Source organism: Hyla sarda, chromosome 11 (assembly GCF_029499605.1).
Source record: "Hyla sarda isolate aHylSar1 chromosome 11, aHylSar1.hap1, whole genome shotgun sequence".
Taxonomy (NCBI): Eukaryota; Metazoa; Chordata; class Amphibia; order Anura; family Hylidae; genus Hyla; species Hyla sarda.
In genome coordinates, this window is record NC_079199.1 from 84,793,010 (window position 1) to 84,814,961 (window position 21,952).

The following is a 21,952-nucleotide window of genomic DNA, read 5'->3' on the forward strand; positions in this document are numbered from 1 at the left end:
GGGTGCCTGCTGAATGATGTCAGCAGGCATCCGGCTCCGGTCCCCAACCGGCTAGCGGTGGGGACCGGATTTCCCACGACGGGCGTATGGATACTCCCTCGGTCCTTAAGGACTCGGAATGCAGGGCGTATCCATACGCCCTGTGTCCGGAAGAGGTTAAAGCAACAGCTACATAGAAAATGCCAGCGCATTAACCATAGCATTACATTGCATTATAGAGTCCTGAGTCCTGGGCCAAAGACGGACACTGAAGGCAACATTTGCCACACAGGATGGGCTGTATGCTATATTCTGTACTGGGTCACCACATATGCGCATTACTGTACATATTGTAAGTGTCCATACTCAGTGACTCCACCAGCAGAATTGTGAGTGCAATAGTTACCTCTGGATATGAGTTAAAATCAGTGCAAGAGACGTGATACAATGCATTTCATATACTGTACACAAACTGTGAACGATGGTGAAAGGTAGAAATGTAGAGGGCACTAGTTTTTTTTTCTGTATTCAAATTTTTTTTTTAGGGATTGTGGCTTTTGAAATGTCAAGAATAAAGAGGGTAATATTCTTGACAAAGCAGGCAATGCTGGTACTATTAAGGAGTTTAGAGGAAAGAAGGTTTCTACACCACCACAGACGGGGTTCTTTACTGTAAGAGCAGTGTGACTGTGGAATTCTCTCCCGGAGGAGGTGGTCATGGTGAACTCTGTAAAAGAGTTCAAAAGGGGTCTGGATGCATTTTTGGAGAGTAATAACAATACAGGTTATATACAAATGAAGATAAACAGGTACCCGCACTCACCGCGAGGAAACAGCAAACCGACTCTCCTGGACTGTAGGAAATTCCCGGCATTAGGCTGGTAGCAGGGCGCTCAGAGTGGAGGCGACTGCCAGCAAAGTTTTGCAGAAGAAGCGCGTCTTGCGCGAAACTTTGCTGGCAGTCGCCTCCACTCTGAGCGCCCTGCTACCAGCCTAATGCCGGGAATTTCCTACAGTCCAGGAGAGTCGGTTTGCTGTTTCCTCGCGGTGAGTGCGAGTACCTGTTTATCTTCATTTGTATATTGTTGAGTGACTTTGGATTTCTTGGTCCCCAGCACCCCCGGACTCAAGGGCACCTGGTTAGGCTCCTTATTATATGCTGTTATACAGCTGGGCATAGGTGTCGGTCCCTCTTTTCAGCAGTGCCCCCTATCTTGTGTTTGTCAACATTGCCGGTTATGTATACTAGATATTTAGGGACAGAACGTTGATCCAGGGATTTATTCTGATAACATATTTGGAGTCGGGAAGGAATTTTTACCTCTAGTATGAGTTTTTCTTTTGCCTTCCTCTGGATCAACTCAGTAGGGACTCATTAGGGTTATAGGTTAAACTAGATGGACTCTGGTCTTTTTTCAGCCTTATGAACTATGTTACGATGGATCAGAGGAGATATACTACTATTTAGTAGAGGACAATGACATGGCTTGTAGTAGAACCCGTGCACTGTTTACGGAGGCACTCTGGCACATTCTAACACTCCTTCTAGGAGTCCCCTGACTGTCTGTGGAGGCACTCTTGCACATTCTAACACTCCTTCTAGGAGTCCCCTGACTGTCTGTGGAGGCACTCTGGCACATTCTAACACTCCTTCTAGGAGTCCCCTGACTGTCTGTGGAGGCACTCTTGCTCTGTTTATAAAATTAAACCCTGGCACCGTTTACAGGGAAATTCTGCCACTGGTGCTGGATATACTGTCATACTGTTGATGAGTGATTCTTTATTCTGGTTGACACTTTATGAGAATATTCTGGTTCTGTTTATGGGGGTATTCTGGCATAGTTTAAAAAAAAAAAAAATGGACACTGTTGATGGAGACGCTTTTGTACTGTTTCTGTACATTCTGTGGGTATTTTGGTGCAATTTGTAGAGGGTCCCTAGGACTGTTTATAGCAGTATTCTGGCTTAATTTGTTAGGGGAACTCGTCATCTGTTTCTAGATATTTATTTAAGTACTATTATTGGGGTCTTTTCTAATTGCAGTTTACTGGTAGTGTTGAGCACGAATATTCGCAATTCGAATATTTAGTGCGAATTTTGCATGTTCGCTATATTCGCGAATATAGCACTACATATTCGCAATTACAAATATTCGTAATTTTTTTACCCCCCACAGAACACATCACAGTGATCTCATCCTACCCTGCTTCCAGCTTGTAGTCTAAAGAACTCCTATACTATTTACTCTATTAGACTGGAGAGGGAATATTCACAATTATGTGAATATGCAAATATTTACAAATATCCTCATATTTGCGAATATTGTCACTAAAATTAGATAGGTAGATAGAAAGTGACGATATTCGCGAATATGACATGACAATACTAAAAAAAAAAAATTTCATAGAGCCATTATCACTTCTGTATAGACCAAGAATATTAGGAGATAGATACCGTATATATACTCGAGTATAAGCCGAGTTTTTCAGCATGATTTTTCGTGCTGAAAACACCCCCCTCGGCTTATACTCGAGTGAACTCTCCGCCCTCAGTGGTCTTGACAGGGTGATGATGATGAGGGTGTTAATGACGGGGGTCTGGATGATGACAGGGGGGGATGATGTATTTCCCACCCTAGGCTTATACTCGAGTCAATAACTTTTCCTGGGTTTTTGGGGTGAAATTAGGGACCTCGTCTTATATTCGGGTCGGCTTATACTCGAGTATATACGGTAGATAGATATGAGATAGATAGATAGATATGAGATAGATAGATATGAGATAGATAGATATGAGATAGATAGATAGATATGAGATAGATAGATAGATAGATATGAGATAGATAGATAGATAGATACAGTGGGGATCAAATGTTTGGGCACCCCAGGTAAAAATTTGTATTAATATGCATAAAGAAGCAAAGGAAAGATGGAAAAATCTCCAAAAGGCATTAAATTACAGATTAGATATTCTTATAATATGTCAACAAAAGTTAGATTTTATTTCCATCATTTACACTTTCAAAATAACAGAAAACAAAAAAATGGCGTCTATGAAGGTTTCGGCACCCTGCAGAATTTATAGCATGCACTGCCCCCTTTGCAAAGCTGAGACCTGCCAGCATCATGGATTGTTCTCGATCATCATCTGGGAAGACCAGGAGATGACCTTGCCCCAACAATCAGCACCATGGGTTCTTCTAAGCAGTTGTCTAGAAATCTGAAACTGAAAATAGTTGACACTCACAAAGCTGAAGAAGGCTATAAGAAGATAGCAAAACGTTTTCAGATGTCAATATCCTCTGTTCGGAATGTAATTAAGAAATGGCAGTCATCAGGAACAGTGGAAGTTAAAGCAAGATCTTGAAGACCAAGAAAAATATCAGACAGAACAGCTCGCAGGATTGTGAGAAAAACAATTCAAAACCCACGTTTGACTGCACAATCCCTCCAGAAAGATCTGGCAGACACTGGAGTTGTGGTACACTATTCCACTATAAAGAGATACTTGTACAAATATGGTCTTCATGGAAGAGTCATCAGAAGAAAGCCTCTTCTATGTCCTCACCACAAAAATCAGCGTTTGAACTTTGCAAATGAACATATAGACAAGCCTGATGCATTTTGGAAACAAGTTCTGTGGACCGATGAGGTTAAAATTGAACTTTTTGGCCGGAATGAGCAAAGGTACGTTTGGAGAAGAAGGGGAACAGAATTTAATGAAAAGAACCTCTGTCCAACTGTTGAGCATGGGGGTGGATCAATCATGCTTTGGGTTGTATTGCAGCCAGTGGTACAGGGAACATCTCACGAGTAGAAGGAAAAATGGATTCAATAAAATTTCAACAAATTTTGGATGCTAACTTGATGCCATCTGTGAAAAAGCTGAAATTAAAGAGAGGATGGCTTCTACAAATGGATAATGATCCTAAACACACCTCGAAATCCCAGGGGGATTACATCAAGAGGCGTAAACTGAAGGTTTTGCCATGGCCTTCACAATCTCCTGACCTCAACATAATTGAAAATCTATGGATAGACCTTAAAAGAGCAGTGCGTGACAGACAGCCCAGAAATCTCAAAGAACTGGAAGACTTTTGTAAGGAAGAATGGGCAAAGATACCTCAAACAAGAATTGAAAGACTCTTGGCTGGCTACAAAAAGCGTTTACAAGCTGTGATACTTGCCAAAGGGGGCAGTACAAGATATTAACTCTGCAGGGTGCCGTAACTTTTGCAGACACCATTGAATTTTGTGAATTCGTATATGGCATATGCCACTCATCACTATTTACTGGTAAATATTGAAGAAAAAAAAAAGCTCACCGCCTTGTAGACACTCTAGATTGGAAGAACAGGTATCCAAGACGCATACTTGGTGTGAACCGGTCCATAACAAAAAACATGCAGGTTCCAGACCCCCCCAAAAAATATATAAAAATCCAAAATTTAGTTCACATGGTTTAAAATAATGAAAACCAAAAATAAGGTGGTTTTAAAAGCATAGCAGAAACGCAGACGAGTTTCGAACCATCATGGTTCTTAGTCATGGCACAGCAATGTATGCCACATGCATCCTTTATAGGGTATGTTACCTCCTGGCAGCGCAGCAGCAGCCATGGCTTGGCTGCTGCTGCGCTGCCAGGAGGGAACTAGCTGACATCATTTGGCTATACCACTCCGGATGAAGGACTGTATCATTGGGTCTGAGTGAGTGGTCCTTATCAGACTTTATATTGTTTTTTTTTTTAGCTGGCAGCAATTACTTACCAGCTTTATCATACTTGTTTATTGTTTCCTACTGTTTATATCCCCTGATGAACCCTGTATTGCTCCACTCCATCTGTTTTGGAGGGGGGAAATGCGTCGGGATTGATTACTTCTTCCTAGTGTTTAATTGCACAGGTTGCATTGTGTAGGACAACATTGGTTTGATGATGGTATTGGAATCCCATTGATCCGTACTGACTCTCCATCCATCTGACCTATACTTAATGTAAGTTTGTATCTGTTACTTGAGGACTACTTTTCTTATCACTATATGCTATTAAAGGTTAAAGGGGTATTCCGCCCCTAGACATCTTATCCCCTATCCAAAGGATAGGGGATAAGATGTCAGATCGCCGCAGTCCCGCTGCTGGGGACCCCTGGGATCCCCGCTGCGGCACTGCGCTATCATTACAGCACAGAGTGAGTTCGCTCTGCACGTAATGATGGGCGGTACAGGGGCCGGAGCATCGTTACGTCACGGCTCCGCCCCTCGTGATGTCGCGGCCCGCCCCTTTCAATACAAGTCTATGGGAGGGGGCGTGGCGGTCGTCACGCCCCCTGCCATAGACTTGCATTAAGGGGACGGGCCGTGATGTCACGAGGGGCGGTGCCATGACGTCACGCTGCTCCGTCCCCCGTGTCGCCTGTCATTACGCACAGAGCGAACTCGCGCTGTGCTGTAATGATAGCGCGGTGCCGCAGCGGGGATCCCGGGGCTCTCCAGCAGCGGGACCGCGGCGATCTGACATCTTATCCCCTAGGGGCGGAATACCCCTTTAAGTTTTAATTGAGCTAACTATTAAACTTCTGTCAACTATGTCCTAATAGCTCTATTCATTATCAGTTATCTTCTACAATTTCAGTGAATTACTTTCTTTACATGCGCCTGCTCGTAGTGGCAATACGCCGCTAAGAGCAGACACACTGAGATGTACGAGTCGCAGTATACTCGCACATCGCGGGAGCTCTCTGCCTAGCTCAGAGCAGGGAGAGAGGCCGTGATCTGCGAGTACGCCGCGCACATCCTGCAGTGTGTCTGCTCATCGCGGCCTATTGCCGCTACCAGCAGGCACATGTAAAGACAGCAGAGAGCGGGGCCTTCACCATCGGATCCGCAGGGTATAATACGCTGTAAATCCGCTCGTGTGAACGTACCCTAATAAAAGTTTTTGCACAAATCTACTCCACCTCATAACAGCCATTTTACAGATTTTATTTTCTGACTGACTAGAATGAACTAAAATGCTCAAAATTTACCTAGAAATGTGCACGTTTTACTAAACTTGGCGCAATGTACTCTGAAGGGTCGACCAGTTTGATAGCTGCTGGTTTGAAGACCCCTTGCTGGGCCTATTACACAAGCTTGTTTGGCCAATGCTCACCCCGTCCAACCGAACCCTCTACTTCTTCACGTCACCTTAGGCCATAGCTCATTAATATTAATTATTAATAATAAATATGGAAATGAGAGCGTTGCGCTGCCTCTCCCTGTCAGATAGCTGCTATATTACTATATGTACTAGTTGTCCCACATCTGTATTAAGGTCTATTTAAACCAGTGGTCTTCAAACTGTGGCCCTCCAGATGTTGCAAAACTACAATTCCCAGCATGCCCGGACAGCCGTTGGCTGTCCGGGCATGCTGGGAGTTGTAGTTTTGCAACATCTGGAGGGCCACAGTTTGAAGACCGCTGATTTAAACTTTCCGATGTCCAGCTGGTAAGTAAAAGTCTGTCCCTCTGTGTAATGGCTGCCAGTCCCGTTGCTATAGCAACCTTATTCTCAAGCAGATAAATAGGTCCTTTCATATGGCTGTAGACTATAAAGGGCAGCTGTAATCATGAAAATAATAGCACTTCAGGATATATTTATTAAGGATGATATTCCCCGCCATGATTCATAGCTCCAGGTATCAGCCCAGAAGATGGGGTCACCTCAGAAGGTGAGGGGCCATGTATGAATTTCGAGGGATTTTCTGGTTACAGGTTAGTGTAGCTTAATTCATTTCAGCAACTTTAAAATATATTAAGCTTTATCTCAAAATTTTCAAGATCTCTGCTGGTTGTCAATGAATAGGAACGTGAGAGATATTTGTGCTGCGGAGAAGTTTGACAGGGATAGACTGGACAGAACAGTTGTAAACCCTCAGTAGGTACTTATAGACTTATACAGTGGTCCCTCAACATATGATATTAATAGGTTCCAGGAGAACCATCATATGTTGAAACCATCATATGTCGAGTACATATGTCTATGTAAAAATGGTAATTGGTTCTGGGGCCTTGGAACCATTGTATGTTGAATACATATCTCTATGGGAAACTGCTAATTGGTTCTGGGATGACCATTGTATGTGGAGTGTATGGGTGCCTCCAGCTGTTGCACAACTAAAAATCCCAGCATGCATGTACAGCCGTTGACTGTCTGGGCATGCTGAGAGTTATAGTTTTGCAACAGCTGGAGGCACACTGATAGGGAAACATTGATGTATGGGGTGTATAGTGTGTATATGTATTGTATGTGATGTGTGACATCGCATACAGTACTGTACAGTTCTTTAAATACCTTCAGGGGGGACAGAATGTCCTCCATTACCATCCTGCCGACTACAGCTCTATAGGAAAGGAAGGGGAGGGCAGCCAGCAGCTCATTGGATGCCTGCAGCAAGATGCTGCAGGCTATTGGCTATGGCTGCACTGGGGGGGCGGCGCTTACACGGAGCTCACAGTGGAAGCCCCCGTGAGTTAGCAGGACAGCATGTGAGTAACAGGAGGCAGAACGGGGCACACAGGGCACATTATACAACTATCTGTCAGTTGCTGAAGTTGTCAGCGCTGTTTGTACGATGGCCCGATATGTCGATGCTGCCTTCAACATACGATGGGCTCTGAGAGGCCATCATATGTTGAAATGATCATATGTCGGGGCCATCATAAGTCGGGGGGTCACTGTAATGGTGACCGCCTTCTTCAAAGAGACAGGAGAGTGAAGTGCGCTGCTTCACTCCCCAAAGACCGCTTACCGCCAGGCTTTGAAATTACAAGGGGTGATTTAGGGGTCCCCCATTGGGGCATCAGGGTAACCTGGTCACTCTGCTCAATCCTTTAAAGTAACAGTGAATCAATTAACACATAACATGACACAACAATATTTTACATTACTACAGGTTAGACAGTGGAGCAGGAGGCCCGACATATAGCCAGCAGGGATGCCCGAGGCAATCTTTAGCCCACAGAACAGCCTTTTGGTGCTGGGATACCACATATCTGGAGATTGGTGGTGTCTTAAAGGGGTACTCCGGTGGAAAACATTATTTTTTTTTTTTTCAACTGGTGCCAGAAAGTTAAACAGATTTGTAAATTACTTCTATTAAAAAATCTTAATCCTTCCAGTACTTATTAGCTGCTGAATACTACAAAGGAAATTATTTTTCTTTTTGGAACACAGAGCTCTCTGCTGACATCACGAGCACAGTGCTCTTTGCTGACACCTCTGTCCATTTTAAGAACTGTCCAGAGTAGGAGAAAATCCCCATAGAAAACATATCCTGCTTTGGACAGTTCCTAAAATAGACAGAGATGTCAGCAGAGAGCACTGTGGTCATGATGTCAGCAGAGAGCTCTGTGTTCCAAAAAAAGAAAAGAATTTCCTCTGTATTATTCAGCAGCTAATAAGTACTGGAAGGATTAAGATTTTTTAATAGAAGTCATTTACAAATCTGTTTATTTTTCTGGCACCAGTTGATTAAAAAAAGCCTTATAGGACATATATAAAAGAAATCTTGAACCATTTAGTTAGACTTTGTCATTACCAATCCGCATTGATCCCTGCATTTGACTGTGAGTGGTAGAGTATATAACTATTTCATTTTTCACCGACTGCGAATGGACTTTCTTTCCTCTCTCCACAAAATGAATTTTTCCCGGTGAAATGAATTCCACTCAGCTTATTTTGAGCGATTACATGATTTGGCCTCCGGCGTTCCTGCAGACGCGCTTGGAATAACTGCTTGCTTCTTGCTCTTTGTATTAATTTGTTTAGTTCTCTTTTTAGCTCGGAAAAATATGCAGAAATGAATCTCTCACAGATAATAGAGATTTATTTATATATATTTTAATACCTCAGTTTGTTTTTTATTTATAGATTTCTTTTCCATGTAAATTAATCATCGTTAGTATCGGTGAACCGTAAAATCGGTAAAGAATCCCTTCATAAATATTTCCTGTCGCATCAAAGCAATGGATTATTACATTACACTAATACAATATACTAATTCTGTGGATGTCTCTGAGACTAAAAGTGTAAGGTAAAACCCCGCTGCTGAAAGTTTCTTACCAGCTATACACTGATCTTTTTTTTTTTTAAGAGCCGAGGAACGTGCTCTCGAATCACCCAAAGTGCAAGAAAAAGTGCAAACGTGTTACACTAAAAAAGTGCACAAAGGATGCGGTCTATCGCAAGCCCTTCTCTGACAAGCCCTTCCCCTCTCCTTACCCTTTGCCTCCGGACCAAAAGGTACCTGTGTGGTTCCAGGTTCGATGTCCCTTTTCGATGAAGCTACCAAACGACCACAAATGCTGCCGGCATTCCCCTTGGCATTAGCCATGGTATCTGCCTGCAGAGCCGATAACGGTTGGTACCCTGCCCATGGAGGAGTACCCGGGGTTTTTGCAGGGAGGTGTGGAAACTAATGGCCACCGCCACCTCCCCTAGGGACACCCAGAAGGGCTACCGCATCCTAACAATCCTGTTGACACACAAGACGCAAAAAGTGTTATACCGCTATACACTGATCAGCCGTAGCATTATAACCGCCTTCCGTTCAAGCATTGACTCCACATAGACCTATAGCATCAAGCACCAATACGTTCCCATCAGATCCTCTACATTATGGAGTACGGCCTTCATAAATGGGACTTGTTTTGTCAGCACATCCCACAGATGATTGATCAGATTGAAATCTGCAGAATTCGGAGGCCTAGTTTGACCAATTTATCATAATATCAGAAGTATTGACCGGTGTTAGTACATGTATCATACACACATTGCCTAAAGGTGACCTTACACATATACGGTAGATTCATTTCGGGATCCTGGCTGACCACCTAATGTGTATGGGGCCTCCCAATTCTCCTTTGCCGGATGATATTGGAGGAGGAAAGGATCTTACTGTTGGATTTCAACATGTCCAATCGTTTTGTTCTAAGGCGCTACAAGAGATGTCTGGCAGCTGCTTACTCCCATCCCCCCATTTCTGATGCATTCATGCAATGCCAAGATAATAGAGCTTGGGTCTGTTGTGCAGCTTTAGAGACAGAGATTTGTAAGATGGCGCTGTTGTCAATCTTCCCTCCACATAAGATAGATTCCAGTCAAAGCTTATTCAGCTGGCAGCTATCTCTCCTAATCTACATTCATTTGCATGTGTTCTGAATAGGGAGATGGTAATAAGCTGCTTACAGACCCCTTTAAAGGGGTACTCCACTGCTCAGCGTTCGGAACAAACTGTTCCGAACGCTGGAGCCGGCGCCAGGAGCTTGCGTTGTCATAGCCCTGCCCCTTCAATGCAAGTCTATGGGAGGGGGCGTGACGGCCGTCACGCCCCCTCCCATAGACTTGCATTGAAGGGGCGGGGCTATGACATCACAAGCTCCTGGCGCCGGCTCCAGCGTTCGCAACAGTTTGCTTCGAACGCTGAGCAGCGGAGTATCCCTTTAATGTGTATGGCCAGTTTAAGGCACTGCTGTTAAGGTTTCTAGCCTATACAAAGTGGGTGATATCTTTTAATCTTGCATCGTCTGCCGGTCCTTCCATCAGAGTTTCTAAAACCTTTATGAGGGTGTACCTAGGAAAGAGGCTGGGTTTTTTAAAGTCTTGTATGTCCACATGTATGAAAGAGAGGTGTCACGTAATAAAAGTTTAAAAAAAATAAATAAATAAATAAAAAATGATTCTCCTCCTGGTGCTTATCCTTCCTATGACCAGCACAAAATGGTTTGTCCACTAACAATATGCAGATTTCAAAACACCCCCCTCCTGGGACCCCTATCACTCAACTGTTAGGTTCGCCTGTAGTGGTAGCACAGCAAACATAAAAAATGTCAGAAAATCCAAGAACAAAGAAGATACCACACAAATGCATGTAACTACATGGGACCTGACATTTTTAATAACAAAGGAAAAAAATGGGGGCTCGGCCTAATATGTAAAGCGGGGTGCTACAATGGTATACAAAACATACTACCGAAAATCCAAGAACAAAGAAGATACCATACAAATGTGCACACCCAAAATGACATAAGATAAATCAAATCCTTTTATTACAGAACGATTACAAAAAGATACAGACATTTATAAACACCTAAAAGGCTCAACACAGAGCCACCCTACAAGACAGGGGGAAGCCAATATGGCCGCCTCCTGGGCTACCGTACTATGTACAATGAAAAAGATGACCCACCCTCAAAACAAGGAACCACTAAGAAGAATAAAGTGCCTATACGCACACATGATAAACAATACAAAAAATAAAAAAATGACTATGGGACAAGTAAATCAAACCATATCAAAGTGACGTAAGGAAAAAAGTATATGTATGAAGTGAGATAAAGTAATACTGCCCTTAAAGGGGTACTCAATTGCTCAGCGGTCACGCCTCTCCCATAGACTTGCATTGAGGGGGCGGGGCTATGATGTAACGAGCTCCCAGCCTCGGCTCCAGCGTTCGGAACAGTTTGTTCCAAACGCTGATTAGCACAGTACCCCTTTAAGCAGCAGATTAAAAGAGAGGGTTAGGTCAAATATCAAGATGGTGGTCAGAGATATGGTGTCCTCTAAGTTCTGTAGCCTACATGGCAACTTCCTGCGCCCTTGAGGAAGTTGCCATGTAGGCCACGGAACGCATGAGGACTTTGTCACTTTGATATGGTTTGATTTACTTGTCACACAGTAATTTTTTTATTGTTTACCATGTGTGCGTATAGGCACTTTATTCTTCTTAGTGATTCCTTGTTTTGAGGGTGGGTCCTCTTTTTCATTGTATATAGTACGGTAGTCCAGGAGGCGGCCATATTGGCTTCCCCCTGTCTTGTAGGGTGGCTCTGTGTTGAGCCTTTTAGGTGTTTTTAAATGTCTGTGTCTTTTTGTAACAGTTCTGCAATAAAATGATTTGATTTATCTTATGTCGTTTTGGGTGTGCACATTTGTGTGGTATCTTCTTTGTTCTTGGATTTTCGGTAGTATGTTTTGTATACCATTGTAGCACCCCGCTTTACATATTAGGCTGAGCCCCCCTTTTTTCTTTGTTATGAAAAATGGCAGGTCACATGTAGTTTGATTTAGCTTCCATAATTATTAACTATATAAAATAATTTTTGGGGCCATTTGTAATTTTTCTATTTTTTTCCTTTTTAACTTTTTGTACACTTTAAAGAATTTGCAAAAATTACTGGTTTGCAAACTGTTACAGTAGCATTTGCAGTAGACAAATATGGGCGAAAAATCGATAAAAAAATTCCAAATGGCATCTGTACTTTTTGGAGTATTTGGACTAGGGATTGACCGATTATCGGTATGGCCGATATTATCGGCCGATAATCACCATTTTGGGCATTATCGGTATCGGCAATTACCTTGCCGATAAGCCGATACTGCCCCGCCCCCCACACCGCGACTGCAGCGGTGTGGAGGGGGGATAAATAGCCGATAACTTATACCGGAATATCGGTATAAGTTATCGGCTATCGGCCCTAACCTCCACCGATTATCGGTATCGGCCCTAAAAAAACGATATCGGTCGATCCCTAATTTGGACTATGTCATACATTTTCTGCAACATATCTATAGTTTGTAGAGAGGTACCTCACCTGTAAAATCACTTATAGATGCCTCTCACATGTAGAGATATATATATATATATATATAAATATATATATATATATATACACACTCTTTTAGGCCTGTTCGAGAGTATCTACTAAATGTTTAGGTGGTGAGGTGAACACATTTCTGCGGTGTTTAGTCTCATAGACATCACAGATGGTGAATTCACACCTGCTGGACTCATCTGTGTCATGCCTGCACAAAGTGCCCATTATACGGGAATTATTCTTAGTTTGCCTACCCCTACATTCAGATGAATAGGAAAATGCATTGCGACCAAATGTTAGCTTCCAACCAGGACACCATCTGTGTAGCACTTGCATTTTCGTGTGCCCTAATTTTCTTTCTACAAATTTAAAAAAGTAGATTTTTTTAAATAGAATTTTCCTTCTTTCTTGTCTCTTATACAATCGTGACACTTCTTATAGACACAGTTTGTATTCTACCCTACTTTTTTTTTCTTTTGCAGGAGCTAAAAAGTCTTCTTCCCTGGGATATTACATTTTGGAGAAGGATGAGGATACATGAGAGCTTCAACATTTGAATACATTTCCGATACTTTGGAATGTTCTTAGCTTTAGCAACAGGAGCTATCCACCCTGCCAAGTGCTGAAATATCCTATCATAGGGAGGTCAAAAGTTGTGGAAGAAGAACATTGATAGTTACCACGTTTTAGTAACTAGGCTAGAAAGGTTTTTTATCATTCGCCATGGATGATACATATAGAGATCGGACTGCTTTTATACGAGGGGCCAAAGACATTGCTAAGGAGGTTAAGAGACATGCAGCAAAGAAGGTCGGAAAAGGTGTAGATAAGGTGCAAGACGAGTATACCAAACGTTCTTATGCTCGGTTCGAAGAAGACGATGACGATGATTATCAACCACAAGATGGGTACTACCGTGGTGACCCTCTAAATGATGATGAAGGGGGCTCTAGTGATGCCACTGAAGGCCATGATGAGGATGATGAGATATATGAAGGAGAGTATCAAGGCATCCCTAGAGCAGACTCAATGAAAGGAGACCTCCTCAGTGATAACCAACAGCTTGTAACAGAGTTTAAAGAATTTGAAGATTTAGAAGGTCAGAGGAGGAAGGACAAGGAAGAACTGGCCCAGCAGTACGAGCTGATCCTTCAAGAATGTGGACATGGAAGATTTCAATGGACTCTGTATTTTGTACTGGGACTTGCTCTGATGGCTGATGGGGTAGAAATTTTTGTAGTCGGGTTCGTCTTGCCAAGTGCAGAGAAGGACATGTGTTTATCTGACTCAAACAAAGGCATGCTGGGTAAGTCTATTTTGTTACCATGTCCACTTGTTTTCAGATAATGGAATATTGCATGGTCTGTGTCCTGATAATGAATAAGATGTAAACAGGGATGTCTATCAAACGTGTTGTAAGATACAAGAATTAATGGCGTATTCCAGGATGCAAATGTATTTATTTATGTTGCTGAGGGACTGGTCTCTGCTCGTTCCTTCTTCAGAGGTGAGATGTCACAGTAGGACCTACCTGCCCAGCCAAGCACTGGGTAAGATGAAAAACCACTGTGACCACTGATCGGCTTGATTTTTAACAACTCCCCCCCAAGCAACATGTTAAAAAAAATAATGTTGCAAACTGTGCCAGATTTATCAAAATGATGTGCCTCGTATGATAAATTTGTTGGACTGTATGAGGCATGGTAGACACTTTTCTTTTTTTTTCCCTTCTTTGTGGGTCTATGATAGATGGGGATCAAATTGTTTTCTGTTATAAACTTAATTTGATTTTTAATATATCAATAAAAGGGTTAAGACATGAGAAAACAGCACCCCGTTTTCATGGATTGTGTATCCTACTTCAAGTGAAGGAAGACAAACTGCAAGATCAGGCATCTGTGTATAATGTGCAATCTACATTGAATTCACAATCTATCACAGATTTGCTGTGGATTTATATCGAGAACTATGGTGGGTACGCACTCCAATGATATATAAAAATGGTTTTTCTAAACTAGAAAACCCCAGTCTCCATCTGTCTCTATAGGTCTAAACCTACGGTAGCTAAATACTGTAGTAAGGACTGTGCTGGGAATAGAAGCAAAAACAGAAATCATCATTGCCTTTAATGAGGTTGAATTCCCTTGCCACCACTTCTCCAGTGTCTCTTTCAAATGACCTTCAAATCCTTCTTGGGAGATCCCCAAAGCTCAGTTCCAAGGCGGGGAAATCCATTGATCGGCCAGCATAGTCAGAAATCTCCATTACAAACCACTTCCTTCATTGATCCTTCTTCGTTTTAAGATCCAGCAGGGGAAGCCCTGATATCATTCAACAGAGCAGAGTATTATTTTCTCAGCCTTGGAACATCCATAACTTCTCACCCACAAGGCGGCACAGGCTGCAGGTTTCATGCTGTGTAGACACATCGCTGCAGATACATAGGGGAGATGTAGAGTCGCACGTAGAGCCTTCTGTGTGTTCTTGTTTCTCACAGCTTGACACCAATGATGGTTACAGTCAGGTCGCTTAGCACAATGTACAAGCATAAGCTGAGAATCAAGGGATGATGTTTTTCCTAAAGTATACTTAGATTAAGGGTTTTAACCATAAATTATCAGTCACTTATTCACTATCCACAGGATAGGGAAAAAGTGTCTTATCGCAGGCTGTCCCCATAATCTCCTATATGGGACCCACCCTTGGCCATCTCCGTCCCCCACAGATGATGGCCTGATCAGCCAATCAGTGTGGCGAGGACCGGTAAGTAGGAGGGGCCCCATATAATAGATTTCGGGGGGCCCCAGCTGTCAACCAAATGCCAAACCACCTCCCCCCCCCCCCCATGATCAGACACTTATCCCCTATCCTACTAATGGGTACGTAAGTGACATGATACAGTGCTAAAAAAGCTTTATTGATGTTTTTAGAAAGTGTACAGTTTTTTAGCACCATGTGGACAATTAAAGCAAAAAAGCAAGGAAGAAGCGGCACTCCAAAAGGATTCAATCCAAACAGTGGTGTTTATTCACCCATGGTGTACAGATGCGATGTTTCGATCCACAATCGGACCTTTCTCAAGCATGATCATACAGTGTAACAGACTGAAATTTATATGGTAGCAAGTGATGACATCATTTCCTTAGGAGGTGTGGTCACTCATAATAATAACAACATATACTTCAAAGTGCTATAAACAATAATCAAAATAGTATATTACATTTATATATACATATAGTAAGTGTATAGTGTAAATCCATCATATATCACACTGTGCATATAGTATTTAGTCCTCCAAGACTCCACCATCAGGCCGATTCTACTCACCACCCGGAGTATGCACGTCATCACCGGGTCTGTGTTTGTAAACACAGTGACTGCCGCGTCGCATTAGGGAGCGGCTGCCGCTATGCGCCCGCATGTTAAGACTAAGTCACATGATTCCGGTCATATGATCGCTTCTAGCCGAGGCCATGTGATTAATCATGTGATTGCTAACGATAACATTAGCGTCTATACTAGAGAACCCATTAGGCTAAAAGGTAAGTTTATACTATCAAAAGGCTAAGCATTAGTATAAAATATGCAAGCAACAATATTTATCCTAATAAGGTGGTGATTACCTCCCAAAATTGGTAGTAATAAGTTATCACTATGGAAGTGACTATTCGAGGATCAAGCACATTCGGTAAATGGGGACAGTGTCCAGGGGTGTCAACCTCAGTCACATCTCACCCAATAGAGAGGGGAGTACATGTGTCCATGGGGGATATATAATCCTCCATGACCCACATCATCACCCCAAAGTTAGCGGGGCATGATAGATGAGTTCATGGAAGGAGCGCCACCTCCCACAACCTACATTCTCACAACCCCAATCAATTATACAGACCACTGTCTGTGTGTGTCAATTATAGACATATATTCCTCCTGTCACTTCCAAATATGCAAATATGCAACATATGTTTAAGGGAATCACCACTTTATTTAAATTAAACAAAAAACAGAAATCGCCAATTTAGGTTCTCAGTATAACTATGTAAATCACTTTTGTGAAAAAATCATTTCCAGGTGACGAGATCTTCGGGGCAAGCAGAATAGTCCTCTCCGGGGAGAACTGGAAGAAAAAAGAAAGAAAAAACAGTGTAAATGATCAGTGTTATGTTATTACATAAAAAAAGTCATAAATAATATTACACATAGAAAAAATACTCCTACACATGTGAAGTATTGTAGGAGTATTTTTTCTATGTGTAATATTATTTATTACTTTTTTTATGTAATAACATAACACTGATCATTTACACTGTTTTTCTTTCTTTTTTCTTCCAGTTCTCCCCGGAGAGGACCATTCTGCTTGCCCCGAAGGTCTCGTCACCTGTAAATGATTTTTTCACAAAAGTGATTTACATAGTTATACTGAGAACCTAAATTGGCAATTTCTGTTTTTTGTTTAACTCCTTGGGGACGAAGGGCGTATGCATACGCCCTCGCGTCCCGTCACTTAAGGATGGAGGGCGTATCCATACGCCCTCGGCATTTCCGATCACTGCCGCTCGCCGGGCGGTGATCGGACCGGGATGCCTGCTGATATCTATCAGCAGGCATCCCGTGGCGATGCCTAGGGGGGTCCTGAGACCCCCCCATATCGGCGATCGCAGCAAATCGCAGGTCAATTCAGACTGGTGACCCGATCTCCCGGAAAATAAGACTGATTGGAGCTGTCAGAGCCAGCTCCGATCAGTCTACAGCATAGGAGCGAGGTGTCAATGTTGCCACCCCCTCCTATTCCCTGCGATTGGTCGGTCAGGCTGACCATCAATGGCAGGAGGGGGGCGGGGGGTTACAGTTCATTTCCCCCCGCTCTGCGCACCGATCGAAGTCGGTACAGAGCGGGGGGAACACGGGCGGCAAGGTGGGGACATGGCCCGGCTTACCCGGACCGGAGGAGGCAGCGGAGGCGACATCCCGTTGCAGCGGAGCGAGCAGGTGGAGCGTCGGCCGGAAAGTGCGGCTGAGAAGGCTGCAGTGAAGATCGCGATAAGTGATCTTTACTGTGGCCTTCTAAAAGCTGCAAAACTACAACTCCCAGCATGCCCACACAGCCAAAGGCTGTCTGGGCATGCTGGGAGTTGTAGATTTGCAACATCTGGAGGGTCACAGTTTGGAGACCACTGTGTAGTGGTCTCTAAACTGTGGTCCTCCAGATGTTGCAAAACTACAACTCCCAGCATGCACTGACTGTCTGGGCATGCTGGGAGTTGTAGTTTTGCAACATCTGAAGTGGCACAGTTTGGAGACCACTATATGGTGGTCTCCAAACTGTAGCCCTCCAGATGTTGCAAAACTACAACTCCCAGCATGCCCAGACAGTCAGGGATGCTGGGCGTGTAGTTCTGCAATATCTGTCCCTTCAGATGTTGCAGAACTACAACTCCCAGCATGCCTGGACAGTCTGGGCATGCTTGGAGTTGTAGTTTTGCAAAATCTGGAGGGCTACAGTTTGGAGGCCACTGTTCTTCCCCAGTTGTTGCATAACTACAACTCCTAGCATGCCCAGACTGTCCAGGCATTCTGGGAGTTGTAGTTCTGCAACATCTGAAGGGCCAGATATTGCAGAACTACACGCCCAGTATCCCTGATTGTCTGGCCGTGCTGGGAATTGTAGTTTTGCAACAGCTGTAGGCACACTGGTTGGGAAACACTGAGCTAGAGTCTGTTTCCTAACTCAGTGGTTCCAACCCGTGTGCCTCCAGCTGTTGCAAAACTACAACTCCCATAGTGCAGTGACAGACCGTACATGCTGAGAGTTGTAGTCTTGCAACAGCTGGAGGCACATTGGTTGGAATCACTGAGCTAGTCTGTTTTCTAACTCAGTGGTTCCCCACCCCAGTGCCTACAGCTGTTGTAAAACTACAACTCCCAGCATGTATGGTCTGTCAGTGCATTCTGGGAGTTGTCATTTTGCCACAGCTGAAGGTTTGGGGTGCCCCCCCCCCTTGGGGTGCCCCCCACCCCCCCATGTGAATGTACAGGGTACACTCACACGGGCGGGTTTACAGTGGGTTTCCTTCAAGGAAACTTACTGTGAACCCCTGCCTGTGTGAATGTACCCTAAAAACACTACACTACACTAACAAATAATAAAAAGTAAAACACTACACATACACCCCCTTACACGTCGCCCCCCCCCCCCCCCAATAATAATGAAAAACGTCTCATACGGCAGTGTTTCCTAAATGGCTCTTCCAGCTGTGGCAAAACCACAACTCCCAGTGTTGCCGGACAACCATAGACTGTCCTGGCAGGCTGGGAGTCTTGCAACAGCTGGAGGCACCCTGTGGAAGACACTGCTGTAGGGTTTTGGTGGAGACAAGCCCCGTCCTTGTAACAGGGTCCACCCCTACTGCAAATTCCTTATTCAGGCCTCAAATGCGCATGGCGCTCTCTCACTTCAGAGCCTTGACGTATTTCAAGGCAACAGTTTAGGGCCACATATGGGGTATCTCCGTACTCGGGAGAAATTGCGTTACAAATTTTGGGGGGATTTTTCTCCCATTACCCTTCGTAGAAATGGTAAATTTGGGGAAAAAACCTGCACTTTAGTGAAAATTTTTTTTTCATTTACACATCCGAATTTAACGAAAAGTCGTCAAACACCTGTGGGGTGTTAAGGCTCACCGGACCCCTTGTTACGTGCCTTGAGGGGTGTAGTTTCCAAAATAGTATGCCATGTGTTTTTTGTTTGCTGTTCTGGCACCATAGGGGCTTCCTAAATGTGACATGCCCCCAAAAACCATTTCAGCAAAACTTACTCTCCTTCGCTCCTTCCCTTCTGAGCCCTCTACTGCGCCCGCCGAACACTTGACATACACATATGAGGTATTTCCATACTCGAAAGAAATTGGGATACAAATTTTGGGGGGCTTTTTCTCCTTTTACCCCTTGTAAAATTTCAAAAACTGGGTCTACAAGAACATGCGAGTGTAAAAAATTAAGATTTTGAATTTTCTCCTTCACTTTGCTGCGATTCCTGTGAAACACCTAAAGGGTTAACAAACTTACTGAATGTCATTTTGAATACTTTGAGGGGTGCAGTTTTTATAATGAGGTTATTTATGGGGTATTTCTAATATGAAGACCCTTCAAATCCACTTCAAAACTGAACTGGCCCCTAAAAAATTCCGATTTTGAAAATTTTGTGAAAAATTGGAAAATTGCTTCTGAACTTTGAAGTATCGACAAAATTTTACCACTAACATAAAGTAGAATATGTCACGAAAAAACAATCTCGGAATCAGAATGAAAAGTAAAAGCATTCCAGAGTTATTAATGCTTAAAGTGACAGTGGTCAGATGTGCAAAAAATGCTCCCGTCCTTAGGGTTATAATGGGCTAAGGAGTTAATTTAAATAAAGTGGTGATTCCCTAAAACATATGTTGCATATTTGCATATTTGGAAGTGACAGGAGGAATATATGTCTATAATTGACACACACAGACAGTGGTCTGTATAATTGATTGGGGTTGTGAGAATGTAGGTTGTGGGAGGTGGCGCTCCTTCCATGAACTCATCTATCATGCCCCGCTAACTTTGGAGTGATGATGTGGGTCATGGAGGATTATGTATCCCCCATGGACACATGTACTCCCCTCTCTATTGGGTGAGATGTGACTGAGGTTGACACCCCTGGACACTGTCCCCATTTACCGAATGTGCTTGATCCTCGAATAGTCACTTCCATAGTGATAACTTATTACTACCCATTTTGGGAGGTAATCGCCACCTTATTAGGATAAATATTGTTGCTTCCATATTTTATACTAATACTTAGCCTTTTGATAGTATAAATTTACCTTTTAGCCTAATGGGTTCTCTAGTATAGACGCTAATGTTATCGTTGGCAATCACATGACTAATCACATGGCCCCGGCTAGAAGCGATCATATGACCGGAATCATGTGACTTAGTCTTAACATGCGGGCGCATAGCGGCAGGCGCTCGCTAATGCGACGCGGCTTCCGCTTCTGCGCAGTCACTGTGTTTACAAACACAGACCTCGTGTTTCCGGTGATGACGTGCATACTCCGGGTGGTGAGTAGAATCGGCCTGATGGTGGAGTCTTGGAGGACTAAATACTATATGCACAGTGTGATATATGATGGATTTACACTATACACTTACTATATGTATATATAAATGTAATATACTATTTTGATTATTGTTTATAGCACTTTGAAGTATATTTTGTTATTATTATGAGTGACCACACCTCCTAAGGAAATGATGTCATCACTTGCTACCATATAAATTTCAGTCTGTAACACTGTATGATCATGCTTGAGAAAGGTCCGGATTGGGGATGGAAACGTCGCATCTGTACACCATGGGTGAATAAACACCACTATTTGGATTGAATCCTTTTGGAGTGCCGCTTCTTCCTTGCTTTTTTGCTGATATTTGGGATCTTGAGTCGGATTCCTGGAGCTGCGCACCCACCTAGGACTATAAGCCCTTCACTGTGCCTTACCCCTCTCTTTGTTCTTTGTTATGTGGACAATTAAAGGTTTTTCAATTGAATTCCATAAGAGTAGCATTTCCATGTGGAAACATGCCAATCTGGACACGACTTCCACATACAACGTGGATTTCAGATATGTTACAATGCCATAATAATGGTCTTTAGTTGTTAGAACTTGATGGATTTCCCTGTAGAAATGGAATGGAATAATGCTTTATCTATTTACAAATAGTACTGGGGTCGTTTTGCATTGTTTTTTTTAACAAAAATGTCCTCTACTATGCCGCGGTGAGTTAGTGAGGTGGAGTTGTCTGGCTGGGGAAACTATGTGCACTCCTGATAATAATGTTACTATTCCTGGAGATTAGGAGATTCCTGCCAAAAACAGGCACATTATCAATGTAGACAAAAACTACACAGGCTAAGCCCAACCCCCATTCTAAATCTCCTGCATCACGTGAAGACATGGCTGCTATCACTGCTTTTCTTTATTATATTAAAGTATTACATTGCGGACAAAATTCATTGGCGTTTCTTTTTTCTTGGTTTGGTTTAGATGTTTCCCGCTCCTTTAAACCACATATTTAGCTCATGTGAGCCCCTCCCTGGTCTTTTAATGGGCCTTTAACGGCTCATACACAAAGAGGGTGAAGCGTTGCACGGATGGTGAGAATCTGTTTTCTAAGCACAGCTGCTAAAATGTCTGTTCAGAAGCTGAATGGGTCTCAGACTGAAGATAAGAAGCTTCCATAGCCCAAATATATTTGTTTTGTAAATGATAGATGAGCATCTATTAATAGGCCGAGCACAGAATGAG

General features: G+C 43.1%; 1 protein-coding gene across 1 annotated transcript in view; it reads left to right on the forward strand.

Moving 5' to 3' along the window:
- SV2A (synaptic vesicle glycoprotein 2A) overlaps nt 1–21,952 on the forward strand; it is a 193,845-nt gene that overhangs the window by 83,031 nt on the left and 88,862 nt on the right. The window contains exon 2 of the mRNA XM_056545800.1: nt 13,097–13,920. Within this exon, the coding sequence (XP_056401775.1) occupies nt 13,338–13,920 (583 nt within the window). The 5' untranslated portion in view covers nt 13,097–13,337. The remainder of the gene's footprint in view (nt 1–13,096; nt 13,921–21,952) is intronic.